General features: G+C 42.7%; 1 protein-coding gene across 3 annotated transcripts in view; it reads right to left on the bottom strand.

The window, feature by feature from the left end:
- The window catches only part of DCAF5 (DDB1 and CUL4 associated factor 5), a 100,660-nt gene extending 85,297 nt beyond the window's left edge, over nucleotides 1-15,363 (bottom strand). For 2 of the 3 annotated variants that reach the window (XM_044231871.1, XM_044231872.1), the window contains exon 1: nucleotides 15,129-15,363. In XM_044231871.1, the coding sequence (XP_044087806.1) occupies nucleotides 15,129-15,342 (214 nt within the window). In that variant the 5' untranslated portion in view covers nucleotides 15,343-15,363. The remainder of the gene's footprint in view (nucleotides 1-15,128) is intronic. The other variant, XM_044231873.1, reaches the window with a different exon arrangement.
- Between the last annotated feature and the right edge of the window lie 10,741 nt (nucleotides 15,364-26,104).

The raw sequence follows: 26,104 nt of genomic DNA, 5'->3' as shown, positions 1-26,104 counted from the left end.
CTCCAAAAAAAAAAGAAAAGAAAAGAAAGAAAAAGAGAGTAGTCACTCTTCTGCTCTCTCACTCCATCTGGACAAAAAAAGTTGCCTGCAGTTTATCCTCATTGGTTTGGTGCTTCACTACTGGAAGGAAATGATGTCATACATAAATTTGAGATATTTATATGCATACTCTCCTCAAATCATATGCATACTCTCCTCAAATCACTTACGAAAACATTAAGAGCACTAATCTCCATTTACCCAAGCCTGCCACTTCTGTAATTAGACCTATTTTAGAGGCAGATGTAGCATGAGGCAGCACAGCATTCAAAACCACAGGCTTGGCATACAAGTGCAAAGGTTCAACTCTCGATGTCACTACCACTTACTAGCAGAGTGCCTTCAGGCAGGTAACTTAACCTCTCTCACTTGTATCCTCTCCTCTGCAAAACTGAGAAAATAACCCCACCTGTTTTATAGTGTTATGTTAGGATTAATGAGATAGATCTGTATGGAGGGCTTGGCCCATTGCCTGATACACAGTGTGAGCTACAGAAATGTTAGCCAAATGTATGCCGTTTGAACTCCAACAATAGCTAACATAGCTAAATTTACTCTGGGCCAGGGGCTATCCTGAGGGTTTTACATTTAGTGGCTCCTCTAATCCTTTTAACTATCTTATCAAAGAGGTATTGTTATCCTTATTATCCAGATAAAACTACAGAAAAACTAACTATCCTGAAGGTACACAGCAATCAAGAGTGGGATCATGGATCTGAATCCCAGCCAGGTACTCTGGCTCCAGAGACTGTACTCCTTACCAGGATACAATTCAGCCTCTCAAATACAACAGGGGCCAGGACAAAGCAAATGAGGGAAACCTGTCAGAGTGAAGGGTCGACTGGAGAACATAAAACCCTTTTAAAGAACAAGCTGCGACTGAGCTCCAGCCAGTTATAGCCATAGAGGAATGCAGCCTCAAGATTGCCTGATCTTTGAATTTTTCAAGAAAAGCCAGCAACCTAAGGAAAAGGCTTTTTTCTTAAAGATTCTATTTATGTATTTGCTTATTTATTTAGAAAGCATGTGCACATGTGTGCACACAGGAGTGAGGAGGGGCAAAGGGTCAAAGGGAAAGTCTCAAGGAGACTCCCCTACTCATGACCCTGAGAGATCGTCATGACCTGAGCCTAAACCAAGAGCCAGCTGCGGAACCAGTTGAGCCACCCAGGCGCTCCCACGGACCGAAGGATTTTAATGTAACAGACCGACAATCTCTCCAGTATGGTTTCAGATCCTACAGTGCAACGGATCTAAGAAACTTCCACTTGTTGAGTTTTGATATAATCTCAAAGAATATGCACAGTCATCTGATAAGGCATTAAAATACTCTTCCCTTTTCTAATTACATACCTGTGTAAGGCTGAATTTTCTTCATATATGTCAGCTAAACCAATATTCCACAACAGACTAAATGTAAATGCCTTCATAATGTCTGACATTAAAAAGGTGGAAAGACGTGACAATGCTACTCCTCTCACTATTATTTTGGAAAATAGTTACTTTTCGTTATATTATTATGTTAATATAAGGTTTATTATTTCCAGTCTTAAACGAATTTTTAAGCTTTACCAGCTTTAAATTCTAATACAGTAAAAACTGATAAAGATGACCCACATAAAGTTCTTTGAGGTCTTCAATGACTTTTCAGAGGTCCTGAGACCAAAGAGTTTAAGAATTTTTTATTTCGAAAGTGGTTCTCACCCAGAGTGATCTCGCGCCTGAACCATTTGGCAACGTCTGAAGACATTTTTGGTCATCACAACAGGGGAGGTGCTGTTGGCATATACTGGTCAGAGGCCACGGATGCTGCTAAACATGCTACAGCGCACAGGACAGCCCCCCATAACAAAGAATTACCCAGCCTCAATGTCAATACTGTTGAGGCTGAGAAACCCTGCTTTTGAGAAATATTCAATGACCTACCCCAAAAATGTTAATATTAGGAAAACAGTTACAAAGTAGCAGAGATGACCTAATTCTAATTTTTTTTAAATATTTTATTTATTAGAGAGAGAGAGAGAGAGAGAACACAAGCAGGCAGAGCAGCAGGCTTGCTCTGCCTCCACGAGCTCTTGATCTTCACGGAGCAGAAAGCCTGATGTGGGGCTTGATCCCAGGACCCCAGGATCATGACTTAAGCTGAAGGCAGCAGCTTAATTGACTGAGCCACCCAGGCACCCCCTAATTCTAATTTTAAAAAATAATTTTTTTTAAAGATTTATTTGAGAGAGAGAGGGAGAGAGCATGAAAACACAAGCAGAAGGAGGAGCTGAGGAAGAGGGAGAGAGGATCTCAAGCAAACTCCCGGATGAGCACAGAGCCCAACCTGGGGTTCCATCCCAGGAGCCTGAGATCATGATCTGAGCTGAAATCAAGAGTCAGACACTTAACCGACAGAGCCACCCAGGTGCCCCCCAATTTTATTTTTAAAATATGTACACATGCATACAAAAAAGGCTAAAATATGTCGCATGTGTCAAAAATGGTCATCCTGAGTAGGTGGGTGTACTTCCTTTATCTCTTTATTTTCTGAATTTCCTACAGTTAATATATGATCTTTTTAAAAACTTCTGAATAAGTGGGAAGCCTGTCTTCTAAGTACCCTATTCTACTGACTTGCATGATTCAACAGGAAATTCTCAATAGTAAAGGAAGGAATTAATGAGATGTCAAAGAACAAAAGCTCCTCAAATAAAGCTAGGGGAACACTAAAAACAGATTCTTGTGTCTCAATAACAGTAAGGATTCACAAGGAAGTTATTAAGATAGTATGATGCACTATAAGGTACTCCCAGACCACAGATCATGTCCAGTCTCACTTCTTCCATACAGAACTAACCTGGACAATATGTCTCCTGATTATATCACAGACACTCTCTTCATTTATTCTGAATAGTTTCTGATTTTTTCCTTTTTAAAAATAAAAACACTGCCTGCCTAACTTTTGCAAAATTCCTTGCATAAGCAATATTAGCAACATAATAAAGCTTTCTTTTCTCTGCTTGAGCAATTCTAAATAAGTTGAGCCAATGCAAGCCCAATGCTTTTTAGTCCTTTGAGGAAGGGACACGACACCCACCCACAAGCAGGTATAAACAGAGATGTCAACCCTGAGAGTCAAGGGCTGCTTGAAGCGGTTGCCAAACAGGCAAATCTCAATTGTTTCTTGCCAGTATGTGGAAGGCAAAAAAACACATGCTTCAGTCATCTATGGCAGGGAGTGAGTGGTATCTGTATAAACCATCAAACTTGGTCAAGACACCATTAAAAAAGGAAACAAAACAATCCTCAGAGGTTCCAATTAATCACTTGGCCTTAAGTAGTAACACAGAGGATACAACTGAAATTAGATACAAGACTTGAATGGAAATTCAGAATGAGAGAAGCTGTATAACAAGATTTTGACAGGCACCTAGGTTTGCAGAAAATTCCTCCTCCTGAGTAAGGTTCTTGGAAGGAAACAGACTTTCCAAAGTAGGGAAGTATAGGCTGACGAAGAATTAAAACTCAAAACTCAGCCAGTGACAGAGTGCCTCCAACCTGGAAAATCTCTACTGACTTCTCTAAAATAACGGCACTGCCAACTTACTCAAAACAACCATGTTCAGGGACAATGAAACTGCACATAAAATGTAGTAGCAGTGGGGTGCCAGGATGGCACAGTTGGTTAAGTGTCTAACTCTTGATTTCAGTTCAGGTCATGATCTCAGGGTCCTGGGATTAAGCCCTGTGTTGGGCTCTGCACTCAACAGAGAGTCTGCTTGAGGATTCTCTCTCCCCGTCTCCCTCTGCTCCTGCCCCCCACATACACACTCTCTAAAATAAATAAATCTAAAAAAATAAATAAGGAAAGAATGTGGGGTGCCTGGGTGACTCAGTGGGTTAAGCCTCTGCCTTCGGCTCAGGTCATGATCTCAGGGTCCTGGGATCGAGCCCCACATCAGGCTCTCTGCTCAGCAGGGAGCCTGCTTCCCCCCCTCTCTCTGCCTGCCTCTCTGCCTATTTGTGATCTCTCTCTCTCTCTCTGTCAAATAAATAAATAAATAAAATCTTTTTTAAAAAATAAATAAGGAAAGAATGTAATGGCAGAGGAAGCCAACAAAAGAGTTTAACACTTTACCTGAGTAAAGCCCTTTAGAAACACAGAACCTTGTGACTTTCCCTACTGAGAGACCAGTTTTTAATCTTGACTGTACTACTTAACTAGTCGCAAACTACTGGGCAAATCACTTCTTTGCTCTTCTGTGTCCCTATAAGTAAAATTAAAAGCTTCAATTAGATGACCATTCATCTCTTCCAGCAATAAAACTCTATGATTCCACAGAGACAGAACATTAGTAGTAAAAGAGCACAGTGACAATGGTGAAATCAGGCCTCTAAACCAGATCGCTTAAACCCTTTTTTAAAGATTTTATTTATTTGACACAGAGAGACAGAGAGACAGAGAGCGAGCGAGAGAGAAAACACAAGCAGAGGGAGTGGGAGAAGGGAGAACCAGGCCTCCTTCTGAGCAGGGACCCCGATGTGGGGCTCCATGCCAGGATCTAGGATCATGACCTGAGCCGAAGGCAGACGCTTAACAACCAAGCCACCAGGTGCCCCTAAACTTCTTTACTGATGTCATTTCACAACATGAAAAATAGTCTAGAGCCAACTGGCCATATACCTGAAAAGCTACAATTCCTGAAAATCCTTCCCAGGGCCAATCTATACATTTGAGGGCCAACTTTTACTCCAAATGTATTCTGGTACTGGGCAGATACTCCATAACATGGAGTTTTAACAACATAGCTTTTTTTTTTTCTTTAAGATTTTATTTATTCATTTGAGAGAGAGAAAGAGAGTGAGAGAGAGAGCATGAGAAGGTCAGAGAGAGAAGCGGACTCCCCATGGAGCTGGGAGTCCGATGTGGAACTCGATCCCGGAATTCCAAGATCACAACCTGACCTGAAGGCAGTTGCTTAACCAACTGAGCCACCCAGGCGCCCTTAACAGTAGTTTTAACATCAGCATCACACCACATTTTGGATAAAAACACCTTAGGGGAAAAAAAAAATCCCACTCAGCGGGGAATCATTCCCCAAAACACCTTTCCTTAAAATGAACTGCCAAAGAAAAAACCCCCAGGAAGACTTTTTTAAAGGGGGGGAAGGAAGAAGGTACAAGTGAACATCAGAACAATAACTCTAAGAGGAGGTATATACAAAGGAAGGGGTAACTTTTAGGCTCTGGATGTAGCATTTTCTTAACAGTTTTAGCTGTCTCTACTGCCTTCTAATAAGAAAGGTAGGAACAAAGGTCTAACCAACCATTCAGCCTCTCGGGCTCAACACAGTACCTTAAAAGTGGCAGCTAAAGGCCTGACAACAGAATGGAGGCTTGCAGGCTTTCTCACAGAGGCATTCCATGGTGAACACGAAGAGCTAAGAGTACGGCTTCAGTTTGACTTGAGTACCAGGCAGCTCAGGTGATTATGAGTAGGTAGCCATATAACTTACCATTGAAATTAGGACTTTTTTTTTTTTTTAGAATGAAAGGAGTGTTAATAATTGTACTGACACAATGGGGAAATTGGGATAGTCCCAAGTAAACCAGAATATATGGTCACCTTGTTATCAGGTGACCAGATGGCAGCAAGGTAGGAGGGGGACCTACAGAGTTACCTTATCAACTATATAAGGTAATCTTACCTTGCTGTATCAAGGGGTAGGAGCCAAGCAGAAGCAAAAGGGAAGATGGGAATCAGTCTTTCCACCAACATCTCCACTACTAGGATCTGTTATAAACCTATCAATTTCCTCAGGTGCCATTTTCTCATTGATTCCTACATGCCCCAATCCTCCAGAATGTAACTTCCATTTTAAAATTGGCCAGAATAAGAAAAAAATTCTCAGGGCACAGGGACTTGACCTCCAATGCATGTCAATTCTGCATCCTGAGAGGTGTGTGATAGAATCTTGGGTATCAACACTGCAAAGTGCAATGAGTGAGTAAGGTATCAAGGAAAGTGTGACTTTAAAGGTATGGGGAGAGCAGATAACAAAAGTGACAAACTGCTGTTGTCAAGTCTTTCCCTGAATTCCTGACTTAGGATAACTGATGTGAAAAGCAAGTGGATTCTAACCCTCCTTGTTAACCTAATCTGTAAATAACCTTGGAAAGGAAATGCCGCCTTTTTCACAGAAGCAAAGTGCAGTTGCTGGTGACAGGAGTAAATTTTATTTGCAAAACAGTCTAGTTAAGCTCACTAAGGATTAAACAGGTTTATCATTTGGTCTAGGAGTCATACCTTCCTTTGTTGATATTGTGTCGGAGCCAATGTACTTCCAAATGACTTACCAGTATTCTCTGGGCATATTATCCCATGTTACACTGTTTAAACTTCTTCCAAAAAGCACTTTATCGTTATTCATCTATGTCCTTATGAGGAGACACCTATTTCTTGTGGATAAAATCAGGGAAATGTACTCAACCAGTATGCTTTCAGGAGATAGCAAAATCAAATTACAGGCTCAGTAAACAGTATGAGTCATGTATGTTGTTTGCATTTTTGGTTGGGCTAATGGAGAAGAGGAACCAAACCGGTAACCAGAATATACCAACTCCTAATTATACTTCACTAAAGCAGGTCAAGTTTAACCCAGTGTGAAGTTACATGGTTTATGTAAGCAAGTGTAAACACACAAAGCGTAAGGAAGAAGGAGACTTTAGATGACTGTCAAGACCAACGAACGTCTAGGTGAAGTGATTTCCAGCACCAAGAGAGATCTGATGGAGGGTAGCTATGACTAGAACTATGCTTACTGGCTTGAAGCCCACTCACTGATCTATCCCCACAGCTATACCCCTTTCTTCATTTACACAAAAGCAGAGGGAAAAGCAGTTAGCAAAGTATCAGTGTGATAGCAAGAGATGAGAATGTTGGGGAAAAGTCAGAGCCTACAGAACAGTCTACGCCTGGGTGGCTCAGTTGGTTGGACGACTGCCTTCGGCTCAGGGCGTGATCCTGGAGTCCCAGGATCGAGTCCCACATCAGGCTCCCAGCTCCATGGGAAGTCTGCTTCGCTCTCTGACCTTCTCCTCGCTCATGCTCTCTCTCACTGTCTCTCTCTTTCAAATTAAAAAAAAAAAAAAAAATCTTTAAAATTTTCAGAGTAGTCAGCGTATCTCAGCTGCTCCAGCAGACTCCGGCTGCAAATCCAGCTCTACCACAAACTACAGGAGCCTTGGAAGTCACTTAACTTCCCTGTGCCTCAGTTTCTTCATATGTAAAATAAGGATAACAGCACTAACCCTACTGTTGGTAAGGTTAAGTATTAAATGTGGTCACATACATAAATGTGCCTGACATAGGAAACACCCCCAAATAATATGTGATAAATGAATGATATGCTAAAAAATTAGCTGTTTTTTGTTTAACATTTATCTTTTTGAACAGCAATGTCTCAGATGAACATCAGGTAAGGCATTCCTATTTAATTTGGTGGACCCTGGGGAGCACTGTAGATTTTTTTTGAGGGATCAGCAGCAGATGTGTGATCACGACAGTTAAGTTCTGGGAGGCTTATGTTGGCAGCAGTGACTAATAAGTATTAAAGCTGAAAAGAACAAAAACTTCAGAAGCAGCTACTGGAACCAAATTTTCTACAAAGACCAAGATAACAGGCCAAGGTAATAACCTTTCTTCATTCCTAGAATTATACTTTCACTTCATTTTAACCAGAAACAAGGAATTCCAATAGCTATTCTTCCACCAATGCCCTACCTGTTCTCTGCATTACAGAACCCTCATTGATTGGTGTCCTTTCTTGATTTTTTTAGCACCTAGTTATGACAATGAATACAAAACCTTCAAATGACTAGGCCATAGATAACACTGGCTATTCTCCAAGTGGCAAATAAAACACATGAAGTGCTTAGCAGAGAGCCTGGCATACATTATAAACTAATTAAGATTAAAGAGGCACACACAGTATATTCCCATTAAATATTTTTAATGAACAAATAAACATAAGATACCTGTGTGGAACAAGTTAACTTTATTTACAGCAAAACACAGAAATATAATTAATCATCTAAGAGGAGCAACTAGAGTTGCACATGCGCTCAGAAATTGCTCATTTTTCAGTTTTCAATTTTTAAAAGATTCAGAAAAGGTAAATTATACTATAAGAAAAGGGAAAGAAAAATATAAAAAGGCAACTCAGAAACAGCACACGTCACAGAGCAATGGGCCCTACTTGACCTGCGGACTGCCAAACACTAACAAGGCAGCTCCGGGAAAGTCATCTTTCTACTTTTCCATTCCCCTTTCCATAATATGATTATCTTTCCTTCTCTCTGACTCAATGAGGAAGAAAGAAGATAGAAAAAAGACTACCTAATGCAGTACTTCCCTAGCTTCAGTCAATTTCAATCAACTTTTGATTTCTGCCATATCCATGTAACACATTCACCATTATTTTTCTTTACATTGACTTTAAAAAATTTTAACCTCACCTTAAGCAATAAATTCATTAAAAATATTTTATATATGCTGGTTAGCTTTTCCATTTAAATACTGATTCAAAGATCACTTAAAATCAGCTTACATATCCATAGGCAAATAGTAACCTAACCCTTGTAACTTAAAATCAAAATTTTAAACACAACAGAGAATCAAGCAGAAAAGAAATGTAATTTCACATTCTCACAATAATCTGAGGTTAATCTTAACAGATAAATATTCAGTTCTTTAATTGTTAAGAGACAATACTTATGTGGGTTACCAAAAATTGAAAATAGAACTGATTCCCTCTTAAGCTACACAATCTTCATTTGAATTAGGGTTTTAAGATAAATGAAACTACTTCTTAACTCACAATTCAGAAGGCAGCATCTATCTGTGTTTCAAGTTCTACTGGTCAGTAAAGCTTCCCTGATCTAAAGGATTCCAACTGCACTTTACAACCAACTCTAACAATAATCAGTGAATGAGCACTTGTGTCATCCCAGGATACATAACTGAGGGCTACTGCTCCTCTTAGAAACTCTTAGTAAAATCAAAAACACATTGGCATTAAGTCAGTGATGATCCTTTGAACAATACAGAACACAAAGACAACTTTTTGCTGTGCTAATAATGTGTAATAAGATTGGTGGGTCATCAGTTCAACCTCACTGGCTTATTTTATTTTATTTATTTATTTGACAAAGAGAGAGAGACAGCAAGAGAGGAACACAAGCAGGAGGAGTGGGAGAGGGAGAAGCAGGCCTCCCGCTGAGCAAGGAGCCTGATACAGGGCTCAGGGCTCCATCCAAAGCCCGGGGATCATGACCTGAACCAAAGGCAGACCCTTAAAGACTGAGCCACCCAGGCACCCCCTCACTAGCTTATTTTAAAATAGAAGTGACAAACCTGGGCATAATTCTAAATCTGCCAATCTCTGATAGGTATCAATTAGCTGACTGAAGAACAAGTGGGAAAAATAATGTGCATCTATAAATATCCATGTTACCTTATCCTTATGACATGATCTCTATAATTCATCATAGCAATGTCTTCCAAGGCCATCTCTAATGAACCCTTTCTTTCCCGCTAAAACTCATAAACAAGAGGATTATTTGCTATAATAAGTACAGCAAACCAGAGAAAAATCAGGTATCTACCAAAGTATCATAAAGCAGAGGGGAAACATTTTTTAAAGGGCCATGGACTGTTACAGATGATAAATAAATGTTCCTAAAATGCAAGGTTAAGAGCATGGTTTATACCTAATTCATCATTTCTGTTCTAATTGCTTCTGCTTTACAAAATATGCACTCAAAAACTATTTGTTCAATTAATTAATAGACCAAAAGATAAAATTTAACACCTTCACAGCAATGGATTATGGATAAATAGAAAGGCCCAGAAGAAAATCCAATAACTGATTCCCTAATCACCTTATTGAAATGTATGTACTATGAAAGCTTTTTCGAGTCACAAATCTGCCCTACCACTAGCCATATTTTTCCTGATAAACTAACCACTGGACCAACAAATTCATTCCAACTAAACACATGAAAAGTTCTAATAAGGCTAAAACTTTATTCCACTGGCTAAAGCCAAACACTTTACCTGTAGATAACATGCTCTTAGATGAACTGACAAAAAACCTGATTCCATAAAATTGATAGAATTACTGATTGGGAAACAGTAACGATCATTAATTGATAGGTTCAAATCGAGCATATGGTTATTATCACAGCTATTATTTGATGTTTAAAAATACGCTTTGATGAGAATACTGGGGTTAAGCTTATTTACAAAGCACTTTTTTTTTGAAAGATTTTATTTATTTCCCTGACAGAGATCACAAGTAGGCAGGCAGAGAGAGGGGAGGGGAAGCAGGCTCCCCACCGAGCAGAGAGCCCCATCTGGGGCTCGATCCCAGGACCCTGGGATCATGACCTGAGCCGAAGGCAGAGGCTTTAACCCACTGAGCCACCCAGGCGCCCCTTACAAAGCATTTTTAACAGTTCTTCTCATTGAGAGCTTTCTCAATTTTTCACATTGTATGGTCCTATACACAAAAGAATGTTAGCTATTGAAAGTCATAAGCACAAATAAATGTTAGATATTGAAAGTGTCAATCTCCTAAAAGCTTTTGGTGAGGGTCAAGCTAAATAACCATACAAAGCTTTGCAGCAACAGCAACCAGAGCAAAAACAGGGGCTAGGCTCTGATGCTAAGAACTTAACAAGTGTTATTTCTAACCAGAAATGTGTCCTCACCACAACCCTGTGGGGTATCACTGCTCTTAATATATAACTGAGGAATCGGAGAGTGAGTGACTTAACAAAGCTAACCCAGTTAGCAAGTAGCTGATATTCACCCCCAGGCGGCCTGACTCCAGAATTCATGCTATTAATCTCTACCTAACTTATGATAATAAAGTCAGAGACCCCCCCATGAAACAGAAATAGAACTAAACAGTTATCACTTATAAATATTATGACCAAATAGATATAAATGTCTCTCCCCATGCACAACTCCTATTAACTAACGCTGAAACAGTAGTTACAGATGCTATTGGAAAAACTTCTGAAGGTGCTTTTCCTACATTTAGTCATAAGAATCAAGAAAGAGATCATAATCTCTCACTGAAACTTAAAACTTCATACTAATGGGTTATTAACCTGCTAGTTCTACAGGTTCTCATTATCAATTAGTCTTAAATATCAATTTCAGGGAAAATAGTATTATTAGATGCAACCAAAGACTTCAAGGGTAAACCCAGGATATCTCCCAAATATGTGTTCTGGCATAAATTCCTTGATGTTGGTAGGATCTCTTATATGAGTAGTACTTCAACGTACCTTGTGCCTTTTCATTCCACATCAAAAAGTCACAAAACTATCCTGTCTGCCCCATTTGCACAGGTCTGTTACCAATACTGTAAGAACAAGTGTCAGCTAATAATATTACAGGTTAAAAGTACCAAAGGGAAGGAAAACAAGCTCAGCATTTTCTCTGAGAGACAGGTCACACTGTTCAGCTCACAAACCTAAATTTTACCTAAGGTAATTCTTACAAGAGCCCTTCAGGTAGGTGCTGGTACATCAGGAAGCAGACCCAGAGAGGCTTAGCAACTTAACTACAAGGTCACACATTAAATGACACAACAGTGATTTCAACTATGTATATGCTATACCCCTTAAAGGATAGCAAAGTAATGACCTTTTCAGATCAACAATAAAGAAAAACACTTTTTGGGCGCCTGGGTGGCTCAGTGGATTAAGCCGCTGCCTTCGGCTCAGGTCATGATCTCAGGGTCCTGGGATCGAGTCCCGCATCAGGCTCTCTGCTCAGCAGGGAGCCTGCTTCCTCCTCTCTCTCTCTGCCTGGCTCTCTGCCTACTTGTGATCTCTCTCTGACAAATAAATAAATAAAATCTTTAAAAATAAAAAAAAATAAAAAAAAAGAAAAACACTTTTTAAGTTAAATATATTTTAATGTTTAAAAAAAAAAAATCCTCCCACTTGTTGCTGTCACAGTCTCACTGCCCAGCAGAACACCCTTCTCCTTCCTGATTTTCTCGGGCTTACTCTTAATATCTGCTGGCCTCACTGCGCCCTGGAAAAGGGGCCAGCTGTTAGAACAAAGCAGCAATGATGTATCCTTAACAAACCACATTTTATAAGGCCACAGGAACCATGCAAATATTTTTGCCCTAGGTATAAGTTAATTCTGCCAAATAATTATGTCAGTTACAAGAAATGTGAGCCTGCCCAAACATTTAGGAAATAAAAACAGTGAACAAACTATGAACATACTATCATTTTACTCATGGCTTTCTGAAGTCTTTAACCAACCCAGACAAGATACAAGAACAACAAAATGCAGAAAGGTAATCTCATTGCCATCATAGAGTCTGGCCTCCCACCACATTATTGTGAAACATAAGGGATACACAGCATTAGCCTCAAAATCCTAAGAGCCCCTCCCCTGGTTTTAACTGCTAAAGGACAGTGACAGATAAGAGAATATGTAAACCTGACACTTTAAATAGTTTTAAATTGGAGAAGATTATTGAAGAACTTCCCAGAACAATATTTAATTAGCTTTAACAAGTTAAGGTGTATTTATGACTCCCAGAGGGGGCTTCCTTATCTGAAGCAAACAGGAGGAAATTTCTGTTAGCATAAGTTGTACTGATAATGGAAGGTGAATAGCTAAAAAGGCTTTTAACCAAAAGGTTTTGTTCAGGAAATAAGAAAGAAAAGCTAAGTGTATCTGAGCTGGGGGTGGGGAGCGGTGCAGGCCCCTCTGGGTCCCGTTGCACGGACTAGAAACAAGGACAGGAGTAAATAAAAAGGAAACAGGAAGGACCGAGTTAGAGGAAGTGTGGAGGGGAAGGAGGAGGAGTAAGGAAGGAGCGAAGAAGACTGAAACCCAGAAAGTAATGATGGAGATGGGCAACTCAGGCCTAGAAAAATAAGGAAATAAATGCCTGAAACCAGGTTTGCCAGAGCCTGCCCTGTGGAAAGGACTCTCCTCTTCTATAGGACTACAATTAAGATAAATTAACTGGCCAAGACTAGAGAAAAGGGGGTTCATTTGAGACACAGGGGAAGGTTCTGAGCAAGGGTTAACTTACTGAGAATAGAGACAACATTTCAGTGTTTCTTCAAAAATGTTAAGTTAAACTGGGTGAGTTGTAAGGCATGTAAATTATATCTTAATAAATCTGTTATTTTTAAAAAGTGTTAAGCCGGGAAATGTATGACTGTACCGTAACTAGTTCAGCCTGTAAGAGTACCCCCCCAAATTCCCTCACCAGTAGGAAGAATTTCCTTGTGTCTGGGGACATCTCTGTTGGAAAACATCAGTCTGTTAAGGAGACTAGAGTATAATAAATACAGAAGGAAAAACAAAAACAAACAAACAAACAACAAAACGGTGAGCTCTCTAAAGAGATCTTCCCCATTTCTGCCCTCGGAATTTTTGGCAGTGTTGGGGAAGGAAGCTTTTGTTTGGAGTATGCCTTGAAGTAGAATATCAGGTTTCTTCAGCGGATGATCTAGGGCCAAAATCTACCTAGTCAAAGAGAAAACGATCTAGGGTGGAAAAGTCAAGTGAGTTCTGGAGAAACCCCAGAAGGTTTATCGTGAAAGGATCACACAAGTCTTATCTCTGCTACCCCTAAATTGGACTGTACGCCCGTGCCACTTCCGACTGTTACTCGCGATGAAGACGGATGCTTTGCCATGATCGCAGAAGTTTCTGGCCAGCTGCCCACTGACGTAAATTAGAAAACCATTCGGGGACCGGCCTGGGTGAAGCGAAGCGCCACGTCCAGCGCTGGGCTCCCGCTTCCTCCCTCTCAACGCAGGAAAAGGGACGGAGCAGGGTAGAAGGCGAGCCGTCTTCGCCCTCCCCCCCCCAACCGCTTTCGGGGAGTCGCCCGGCGGACCCCATCCCCAATCGTCCACCTGGGGCCCGAGACACCCCCCTCCCGGGGGAGGAGGGCGGCGGCGGCGACGAGCGCCCCCGCGGGCAGCAGGCGTACCTCCCCCGGGGCAGCTGTCGCCGCGGCCCGCCCGGCCCGGGCCTCCCCGGGAGCAATAGGCTATCGATTCAGCTGCCTGTCGCTAGGAGCCCCGGGAGAGCGAGGCCTACACCGCCGGGCCAGAGCCCCGGCCTCGATTTCGCCACTTTCCCCACACCAGAGGGGGAGCCCGGGGGCAGTCGAGCCCAGCTGGGCTGGAGGGAGGAGGCGCGGAGACCACCTGCAACGGGCAGCGGCCGGCAAAGGGGGTGCGGGCGGGGGGGCTGCAGCCAACAAGTCTCTGGGGGTCGCCCACCCACCACCCCCCGCCTCACAAGTTACGCGTTCAAGTTCTGGCCGGTGCCCCGTAGCCTCCAGAGCCCCCAGTACTGCCCACACCGTAAGAAAAACACGACACGGAAGAGGCCACCACAGCAAAGGGGAGATGGAGCCGGGCCCCTCAGGGCGCCGACGGGGGGGGCGGCCAACAGCTACCCGCCCGGCTCCTCTCCTCGCTCACTCAGCCAGCCCCCCCGAGTCGCGGCCCCCGACCCCTCGGCGGCCGGCCCTGTCACCGCCCGGCCCCCAGCCCCAAGGCCCCTTCTCCCGGACGCCGGCGCCAGGGACTCGAGCTCCCCCTGGCCTCCGGCGCGCCTCGGCCTCCTCCCCCTCCGAATCCCCAAAATGCCCCCCGCACCTTTTAAAGTACACCGAGCAAGAGTTTCCCATCAAACTTTGTCAGGCGGTAATCTCGCCCCCCCCCATCCCCGACCCACACTTCCAGGGCAGTCATCAGGAGAGATCACTTTGCACTTGGGATAAAGCGAATTAAGGACCTGTCAACCATTTTAGGTTTTTTTTTTTTTTTTTTTTTTTTTTTAACAGAAGACATCCTCCCCTTCCCCTCCCTCCCCTGCAAGGGTTTGAATTTGACACCAAACCTTCCCACCGCAGAAGAGGGGTTGAGGAGGGAGGGGGTGGGGGCGGAGGGCAGAAGGAGGGTGGCGAGGGAGAGCGAAAGGGGAGGTTGGAAGGGGGCCGGGAGGCGCGGGGCGGGGAAGGGGGTTGATTTACCTGAGACCAGCCACTGGCCTCCATTGTTGGAGAATTCAATGGCATTGACACAGCCGAAGTGGCCGAGGAGGTCCTTCTTGTAGAGGTTTCTGCAGCCTCGCAGGCGTCTCCTCTGAAAGTCCTGAGTGAGCAGGGGGTCCCCATGCAAGCCCCGCTGGGACAAGAAGCCCACCACTGACCTCATGCTGCCCCCCAGGCCAGCTCTCCTCTTCATGCTGGAACCGCCGCCGCCGCCGCTCGCGCCGCCGCCCCTCCCTCGGCCTCACGCGCGGCCGCCGCTCTCCCCCCACCCAACCCTCCCCCCGCGCTGCGATCCGGATGGTTCTTTAACCAGCCATGGCAAACGGAGCGAGGTGTGCAGACACTCGGTGGCGTTCGCGGCTTCCTGAGGGTCCCCTCCCTCTCTTTCCCCCCCTAGGCTCCTCCCTCTCCTCCGCCTCCTCCAGCAGCTGATCTTCAGCTGCGGCCGCGCTTCCGCGACGCGCGGCCCTTCCGCCGGCCGCCGGTGCCGGGGAACGCGGGCGGCGGCTGCCCCTCCCCCGCCGTGGGCTGCTGGCCGGAAGAACGCGGGCGGCTGGCCTGGAGACCGCGGGCGGCGGCACGGCTTTCCCGCCGCAGCTCCTCCCGGCGCTGCGCCCCTTGAGTGCCGCACTCTGTGAAGTTGAGGGCGCGTAACAATCGGAGCGGTAGCGGGGCTGCGGGCTCGCCTTCCTCCCCCGGCGGCCGGCGCTCCTTCCCCACCCGCGGGCCCGGCATCGGGGCGAGGTCGGCTCCCCGCTCCTCTTTTTTTCGGTGGGGAGAATGCACCCCGGGGGTGGCGGAGGGGTGGAGGACGGGCTGTGGTCGCCCGCCCCAGGTTCGTCTCATCCTCCCCCCCCACCCCATACCAGTCCAAGGAAAGGGAACCTGGAGTTAGGGCTGGACACGGGGTAAGGCCGCTTGGGGGTTTTGTGAGTGCATCCGTCCCTCCCCTACCAAGTAAATGTTTTAATACTACCCGCATCCCACCCCACCGCCCCCGGTTCAGTTCTCCCTTCCTACAGCCATTCAGTAAAAAGGCTATACTGTCCGTCTAGAAGATAGTAAGAGTGGTATATGGGAAGGGGTGAGGGTGGGGGTTCTTAATATGGAGGGCGAAAATTGCCCAAACTGAGTTGAGAAAGCTCCGAGAAACAAAGTACTTTCTGTCCTTTAGTTCTAGGTACATTCATTCGCAAGACACAAGAAGCTTTACCCGAAAACAGCAATATATGTTATTTAATTGGGTGCAGTGAGCTCTTCAAGGTCTTGAGTGTGGAGCCCTGACGCTGTACAGCTGTTAACCAGCAGCTGTGTTCCAGGCCAGAAGTAGCTGCACTACAGTAGACCGGGAGCCTCCCTGTTGACCCCAGCAAGAAGACTGGGTGTTAAGTGCTTTGGAATTCTACCAGATGCAGTAAAAGTCCCCCTGTCCGTGTGTTGTAGTTTTGCTAGAAGCTATCCTCTGTCGTTGAAAGAAACCATGGTCGACTACTGAAACAGGCAGGTGTCCGTTTCGCCTTTTCAGTTTAGCAGGAATTGCATCCTCTGTATCAGAGATGGCACAGGGGCGGTTGAGTATACACCCATCAAAGGTGGGCTGAACACGGAAGAGGACACCCATCAGGCAAAATCACCTACTCCTACTTTTTGCAATATGGCTAATCATACCCATAACATATGCAATTAAGTGTTTAAAAGTCAACATAATAGCAAATGTTATTTGATAGCTTAGATAGTCACCAAATTTGAGGAATTATGGTTTTAATGGAGATTATTTTCCTAAATAGGATAATTTCTAGTGCTATCTTTTTAAAAAGTTTTGTTCTCAGGATGCTTCATTGTGTTTATTCGTTATAATAGCCCCATAAAGATCAGTAGTCGTATACCAGCTTGATGAATGATTTTTTAGCACCCAACATTTTTTTTTAAAAGATATTATTTATTTGAGAAAGAGAGAGACCGCACGAATGGGAGGGGCAGAGGGAGAGAGAGAATCTCAGGCAGACTCCATGCTGAGCTTAGAGCCCAAAGCAGGCCTGAATGCCAGGCCCCTAAGATCATGACCTGACCTGAAGCCAAGAGTCCCTCACTTAACTGTGCCACCTAGATGCCCCCCAACATCTTTTCCTCATAGCAATATCATAACGTGTAATTGCACATTTATTTTTGTGATTTTATCAGACTGTCCCCGACTCTGCTGTAAGCTCTCAGAGAGGGACCATGTGTTTCTTGTGTCCCGAGTCAGTACATCCTGGCACTCAGGGACCATTTGAATATTTGTTGAATATTTGAATGAACTTAAGGAGTGGGGAAGAATATGGAAGGGAAGGTAATGACTTCTGTTATAGAAGGATTGAGTTTGAGATATCCGTACTTCATTCCAGTGGAGATGATTTCAAAACCAGTTTCCTATCTCACTGTTCCTTTGCTTAACACAGTCAGTCCACATATTCAAAAACAGAAGTCATCTGGCACCTTCTAGATCAATAAGACATCATTTATACCTACCTTATTTGCTTGCAAGGGGAGAAATGGACACAGTGATGATGGTTGAAGTGGCCTTTACTGTGGCAATATATGACACACTCTCAATCTCTCCTCTCTTTAAACATATACCTTTTCTCCACAACTTTAAATGTAACTTGCTTTTCCCCAATCCCTGGAATAACTGTCCCATTTACCGCAGCCTAAAAATAGACAAGGATCTGATCACAAGCCAGCCCAATTCTAGGACTTTGCTAGAAACTTCCTTAACTGTTCAGTGACCAACCAGAACAGAAATGTAGGACCACTCAGTCTGTTTATCTCCTACTGCTGGTCTGGGCAGCTTTTTGTAAGGAGAATGCATAAAATCTCACTCTTCATTGTCCCATAATTGGGGTTGCCAGATAAAATGCAGGATGCCCACTTCAATATGAATTCCAGAAAAACAGTAGTTTTTAGCATATATATTTTCTGTACAATATTCAGAATATACTTATATTAATTATTCATTGTTTATCTGAAATTAAATTGGAGCATCAAATCAAATTGGAGCATCCTATATCTTTTGCTAAATCTGGCAGCCCTACCTATAATATAATCCAGCTTCAAAAGATCAAGTCCCATGATATCTATTTGCTTTTATTACGAATTTAACATTGTTTCTTGTGTCATTTATTGCAAACTAATATTATATATAACTTTAACATTTAATCAACTTCAGTGATCATATGAGGTTGGTCTTTCTGATACAGGCATTTATAGTGAAAAGTCCAGTGTACTTAACTTAAAAATAGGGAATGAAATTGGACTCTTGGATAATCTATCCACTACATAGAATGTACTGGGAAAGGGAAAAAGAGTGGAAAATTCTTATTTTTCTCACCTAGGCCCAGAAACTCCTACATAATGACACCATTTTGAATTTCATTCTGGAAGAACATTGTTTTGAAAACTCATTCTGGAAAAACCAAGATATGGAAATTACTTAGCATGGGAACCATTACTCCTTGCTCCACCATCAGAAGAATACTGATCAAACATAGAGTCCCCAGAAATTCATTTGTTCTTTAGCTTCTATTTTGTTTGAGCCAATATCACTGAAGGAAGGGTAAAAAGATCTTTAAAAACTGACTAGATGCTAAGGAAATGCTCTAAAAACAAAACAAAACAAAAACAAACTAAGAAAAGACTAAGCCTCTGCTCACATATTTACTAAATTCTAGCTTATTAAGAGCTACATATGGACACTAACATTCTCAGAAACTTTTTGCTTAAAAACATTTTCAACTCTAAAATAAAAATAAACTACTCATAGGTAAGAGATATTAATTCAGACAAAGATCAATGCCCTAACTATACATATAATTTGGCTGTCATTTAAATTTTAAAGGATGTTATTTATTGGCCATTTCAAATAGACAGCAGTCAATTTTAATTTTGAAAAAAAATTTAAATACAAATTCCTCCAACAAGATCTATAGGATCAGAAGATATAATTTTATAGTTTTAACTCTTACATTTAGGTCTATGATCCATTTTGTTACTTTTTTTTTTCAAGATTTATTTATTTTAGCGTATATATGAGAGAGTGAGCTGGGGCAGGGGCAGAGGGAGGGAGAGAATCCTCAAGCAAATTCCCTGCTGAACAGGGAGCCTGGCTCCGAGATTCCAGGATGCAGAGTTCAAGACCTGAGCCAAAGTGAGCTGCTTAACCAACTGAGCCACCAAGGTGCCCCAAGTTAACTTCTTATATAGTGTGAGGAAGGGGTCTAACTTTATTCTTTTGCATGTGGAGATCCTGTTGTCTAAGCAGTATTTTTTTTTTTAAGACTGTTCTTCCCCCCATTGAATTGCTAGTAAATAGAAAATGCAATAGATTTTTGTATATTGACCTTATATCCTGCAAACTTGCTTCACCAATTTATTAGCTCTAATAGTTTTTGTGTTTCTCAAAGTTTCTATATGCAAGACCATGTCATAGACTCATAGAATAGTTTTAATTCTTCCTTTTCAATCCAGATGCCTTTTATTTCTTTTTCTTACCCAATTGCCTTGGCTGGAACCTTAGGTACAATGTTGAATAGAAGTAGTAAGAGTGGACATCTTGGCAGCTTATATCTCATATTAGGGGGAAGCTTTTAGTCTTTTAGTCACCACTAAATAGTATGTTAGCTCTGGGTTTTATGTGATTTCTTTACAGGAATTGCAGAAATTCCTTTTTATTCCAAGTTGTTGAATGTTTTTATATGAAAAGGTGTTAGATTTTTTCAAATGCCTTTTCTTTGTCTATTGAGATGATCATATGGTTTCCTCCTTTGCTATATTATGTTGATTGATTTCATTAAACCAATCTCTCATTTCTAGATAAATCCTATTTGATCATGGTATTTAATCCATTTTATATGTGGCTGGATTCACTTTACTAGTATTTTGTTGAAGATTTTTGTGATATAAGGTTGTCTTTAGTTTTCTGATGATATCTTTGTCTAGTTTTGGGATCAGGGAAATACTGGCCTCAGAATGAGTTGGGAAGTCCATCATCTATTTTTTTGGAAGAGTTTGTGAAGGATTAGCATTAATTCTTTTTTAAACATTTGGTAAGGGAACATCTGGCTGGCTTAGTCAATAGAGCATGTGACTCTTGCTCTCAGGTCATGAGTTCAAGCCCCACGTTGGGGGTAGAGTTTACTTTAAAACTAAATAAATAAGGGTGCCTGGGTGGCTTAGCTAGTTAAGCATATGCCTTTGGCTCAGGTCATGATCTCAGGGTCCTGGGATAGAGCTTTGCATCTGGATTCCTGCTTGGCAGAGAACCTGCTTCTCCTTCTGCCACACCCCACCCCCCACCCCCACCTTCACTCTTTCTCACTCTTTCTCAAATAAATAAACTTAAAATCGTAAAAAAAAAAAAACCTTCTTATTTAAAAATAATAAATAAATACATAAAGCTATTTAAAAATATACTTTTTAAGATTTTATTTATTTATTTGACAGATCACAAGTAGGCAGAGAGGCAGGCAGAGAGAGGGGGAAGCAGGCTCCCCGCTGAGCAGAGAGCCCAATGTGGGGGTCCATCCCAGGACCCTGGGATCATGACCTGAGCTGAAAGCAGAGGCTTTAACCCACTGAGCTACCCAGGTGCCCCTAAAAATAATTTTTTAAAAATAAACATTTGGTAGAATTCACCAGGGACATCACCTGGCCTTTTCTCTGTGGGAAGGTTTTGATTACTGATATAATCTCTTTACTTGTTATAGTTCTATTCACATTGTATGATTTTTTTTTTCTTAAAGATTTTACTCATTTATTCAATGAAGAGAAAGAGACACAGTGAGAGAGGGAACACAAGCAGGGAGAGTGGGAGAGGGAGAAGCAGGCTTCCGCCGAGTAGGGAACCCGACGCCATGCGATGGGGCGGGTCCCAGGACCCTGGATCATGACCTGCCCCAAAGGCAGATGCTTAACGACTGAGCCACCCAGGTGCCCGTCTCTTTCTAACTTTTTAAGTTGGAGGGGTTGTTACTGATTTGAGATCTTTATTTCTAAAATAGATGTTTATAGCTATTTATTTCTATTTAAGCACTGTTTTAACTGCATCCTATAAATTTTTGTATGTTGTGTGTTTTCATTCATCTCAAAGTGTTTCCTTTTTTTCTTTTTAAGATTTTATTTATTTATTTGACAGAGAGAGATAGGAGAGGGAACACAACTGAGGGGAGCAGGAGAGGGAGCAAGCAGGCCTCCTGCTGAGCAGGGAGCCCAATGGAGGGCTCTATCCCAGGACCCCAGGATCATGACCTGAGCCAAAGGCAGACACCTAACAACTAAGCCAGCCAGGCACCCCTCAAAGTGTTTTCTAATTTCCTTAATTTCTTCCATGACTCTTTGATTATTTAAGAGCGTATAGTTTCTACACATTCTCAAATTTCCCAAATTTCCCTCTGTTCATTGATTTTTTTAAGATTTTATTTATTTATTTGACAGAGATCACAAGTAGGCAGAGAAACAGGCAGAGAGAAAAGAGGAAGCAAGCTCCCTGCTGAGCAGAGAGCCCGATGCGATGCGGGGCTCGACCCCAGAACCCTGGGATCATGACCTGAGCCAAAGGCAGAGGCTTTAACCCACTGAGCCACCCCGGTGCCCCTGTTCATTGATTTCTAATTCTTTTATTGAAGGGGGGGGCATTTTTACAGATCTTGAAGTGAGTTCCCAGGCTGTGTATTACTTGAATTCAATAAAGTCAGAATATTAGTTGTTACTAAAATTTTTAAACCATATTCCAACTTATTTTCCAAACTTTCGGTTCAAGTTTGCCATGCATAATTCTTCATGATGAATGAAATCTAGTTTGAAATAACCTTTATGGAGTGAAAGTGGACAAAAATTCTCAATGGCCAGGATTATTCATTTGGTATTTACTCAGTGACATTTTCTGCGCTATTCTATACCAACCATCTGGGTTTGTATATTTGAAGTTTCCTTGACGAAATCATCATGAGCCAGCTGCTTTTACATATTTTTAATTTTAGGCTTCCACATGAAAAATGAGTGGCATGAGAAACTGTTGACAGTTATTTATTGCACCAGGTATGTAGGCATATAGCCAAGATATCTTTTCCAGAGATGGTCCCATGGATTTAAAATGTTTGTTGAGGGACACCTGGGTGGCTCAGTTGGTTAAGCAGCTGCCTTTGGCTCAGGACATGATCCCAGCATCCTGGGATGGAGTCCCACATCGGGCTCCTTGCTCAGAAGGGAGCCTGCTTCTCCCTCTGCCTCTGCCTGCCATTCTGTCTGCCTGTGCTCACTCTATCTCCCTCTCTCTCTCCAAATAAATAAAATCTTAAAAAAAATAAAATGTTTATTGAGCATCTTTAGCATAATACCATTTAGAAAATAAATACTGTTCAAAAAATAAAACTGGGCAATTCCCTTTCCCCAAAGTAAAATATGCTCAAGGAGAAGTAAGAAGACTCTCTGGTACAGAAGTCAAATTTAAATCGTCTTCATGGGGGGTACCTGGGTGGCTCAGTGGGTTAAACCTCTGCCCTCGGCTCAGGTCATGATCCCAGGGTTCTGGAATCGAGCCCCGCATCAGGCTCTCTGCTCAGTGGGGAGCCTGCTTCCCCCCAACTTTCTCTCTGCCTGCCTCTCTGCCTACTTGTGATCTCTGTCAAATAAATAAAATAAAATATTTTTTAAAAAAAATAAATTGTCTTTATGGGGGTGTCTGGGTGGCTCAGTCATTATGTGTTTGTCTTTAGCTCAGGTCATGATCCTGGGGTCCTGGGATTGAGCCCGTGTCATCAGGCTCCCTCTCAGCAGGAAGCCTGCTTTTTCCTCTCCTGCTCCCCCTGCTTGTGTTCCCTCTCTCACTGTGTCTCTCTCTGTCAAACAAATAAAATCTTTAAAAAGAAAATTGTCTTGGGGGCGCCTGGGTGGCTCACTGGGTTAAAGCCTCTGCCTTCAGCTCAGGTCATGATCCCAGAGTCCTGCAATTGAGCCCTGCATCAGGCTCTCTGCTCAGCGGCAAGCCTGCTTCCCCCCTCTGTCTCTGCCTGCCTCTCTGGCTACTTGTGATCTCTTTCTGTCAAATAAATAAAGAAAGAAAATCTTTTTTTTTTAATTGTCTTTATGGGCTCAATGGTAATCAAGGACAGGCTTTTGGAAAAAGAACTGACCACAGCGTGTGTTAATAAACTTGTTCCCCCTTCCTTCTGAAGAAACTGCATGAACTCATATCAATGTAATTAACATTCTTGGCTACAGATCCTATTTAAGTTGGAGCTGGTGATGTACCTGGTTATCGATGAACTTGCTGGAAGATACTTATTATTTAAATCACAAAATGATAAAACTTATAGGATCTCAGAAATCACTTGGTCAAATCCCTTCACCATTTGTGATTTGTTTTGGTCACACTGAATCTACAGCATGAAGAAGAGTTCCTGACTCACTCGTTGTCAGGTGATGGAATCTTCCTGAAATGCCCCTCTCAGGACTCTCCCTTTTCTCTTTCATGTCAGGTCCAGATTCCTTTATCTGCCTGTCAATTCCCTCCATGATTTGTCTCCACCATATCTATAATGAGATTATGTTACCCCTCATCACATACACACCAGCTAGTCTTTTCCCCTATATACCTCCATATACTCTCCACAACCTTGACATATTTTGAGGTCCACCTCATCTATCCAAACCCTATACATCCATGAATGCCTTCTCTGACAAATCTAACCCACATTAATTTTTCCCCTTAGATTCTTGTTATGCTTATAGTTAACATCACAATCTACCATTTTAATGTTCAGCATCTCTATATCCCTATGTAGTTTTTAAAAATAACTTACATTTAAAGATTTTTATTTATTTATTTGACAGACAGAGATCACAAGTAGGCAGAGAGGCAGGCAGAGAGAAAGGGAAGTCGGCTCCCTATTGAGCAGAGAGCCTGATGCGGGGCTCAATCCCAGGACCCTGGGATCATGACCTGAGCTGAAGGCAGAGGTTTTAACCCACTGAGCCACCCAAGTGCCCCTTAAAAATAACTTACATGTATTTCAGCTTTGTAATAACCCTGTGCAGGTGGACATGAATTCACCATTCATTTGAGAAATGTTTATTGAGCACCCACTGTGGGCCACAGCTGTAAGTAGGCATAAAGGATACAATAGTGAGCAGAAGAGAAGACCCTGACCAATGTTCATGGTACTTATAGGACAGGGGCAGACTTTAACCAAATAATCATGCAGTAAATGTAAGATTACAGCAATACTAATAATTGATAACATTTATTGGACATTCACCAGATGACTGGCAGCGTTCTGAGTCTTTTACAGATATGAGCTCATTTAATATTCTCAACCACCCTACAAAGAAATTACTATTGTTCCATTTTGCACAAAAGGAAGATAACAGTTGTGGTACATGAAAGGATGTGATACCTCAGTTTCCACATACATTCAATGGGGTTGTTATGATAAGTTCTTATTGGGAGAGCCCTTAGATCAGTGTCCAACTTGTATTAGCTCTGATGATGATGATGGTGAGAGATTAAAAGAAGGAATCCTTTCAGAGACATTGAAGAGAACTGTGATCTTAAGAACAGGTTGTTGTGGGGCACCTGAGTGGCTCAGTGGGTTAAAGCCTCTGCCTTCAGCTCAGGTCATGATCCTAGGGTCCTGGGATCGAGCCCGCATCGGGCTCTCTGCTCTGCCGGGAGCCTGCTTCCTCCTCTCTTTCTGCCTGCCTCTCTGCCTACTTGTGATCTTGGTCTGTCAAATAAATAAAATCTTTAAAAAAAAAAAAAAAAACAGGTTGTTGTGGATGAGGCCAAGTGGATGGTTGGGGGTAGTGGTCCAAGCAAAGGAAACAGCACATGGAAAGGCTCTGTGGGGAGAGAAACCCAGAAGGCCCAAGTGGCTGAAAGTAAGATAGGGACACCGTATCTGGTGAGGGTGCAGTTAGACTGCTGCTTCATTCTGCAAGGACCTGCCCTATTTAAGATTTCAGTCTTTACCTAACACTCACTGGGGTGGGGAGTCCATGTTTGCCAGCGGCCTTATAGGATCAAACATGAATTTTAGAGGCACCTGACTGGCTCAATCAGTCGAGCATGCAAATCTTGACCTTGGGATTGTGAGTTCGAGCTCCATGTTGGATGTGGAGCTTACTTTAAAGAACAAAACAACATGCGTTTTATAAGATTACTTTGGTTGCTATAAGAAAAAAGGATCACAAGTGGCGAGGAGTGGATTGAAGTAGATGATTAGGAAGTTTTACAGTAATACAGGAATGAGAAGATGGTAGCTTAGATAAGGCTACTGAAAGTGGAGTTGGAGAGAAGTAGATGGATTTGATATAAAAAGATCGACTCTGGTGATGGATTTGAGAGAGTGGGAATGAGGGGACAAGACACAGGAAATGCCTAGGCTTTTTACTGGTATGCCCACTGAAATAGGACCCCTGGAAAAGGCTAAGTTTTGAGGGGAAATCTTGAGTTCAGTTATATGCTTATTGAATCTGAGGTGCCTCTGAAGCTTCCAAGAAGAATTGACAGTAGCTTGAGCTCAGATACATGATCAAGGCAGGAGTCATTGAGATGGAGGTGGTGGTTAGGTCTTAGGCATTGGCAAGAATATTCAGAAGTATCAATTGGGAAGAAGAGGGACGCCTGGGTGGCTCAGTTGGTTCAGTGTCTGCCTTCAGCTCAGGTCTTGAACTCAGGCTCCTGAGATTGAGCCCCACATTAGGCTCCTTGAGCTGCTTCTCCCTCCACCCTGCCTGCCACTCTCCCTGCTTGTATCCTCTTGCATATACACTCTCTCTCTGTCAAATAAATAAATAAAATCTTTAAAAATAAATTTTAGGGGCACCTGGGTGGTTCAGTGGGTTAGAGCCTCTGCCTTCGGCTCAGGTCATGATCCCAGAGTCCTGGGATCCAGCCCTGCATCGGGCTCTCTGCTCGGCAG

This window comes from Neovison vison, chromosome 13, assembly GCF_020171115.1.
Source record: "Neovison vison isolate M4711 chromosome 13, ASM_NN_V1, whole genome shotgun sequence".
NCBI lineage: Eukaryota > Metazoa > Chordata > Mammalia > Carnivora > Mustelidae > Neogale > Neogale vison.
The sequence above is the reverse complement of the archived record's forward strand: the minus strand, read 5'-3'. Positions and strand labels throughout refer to the sequence as shown.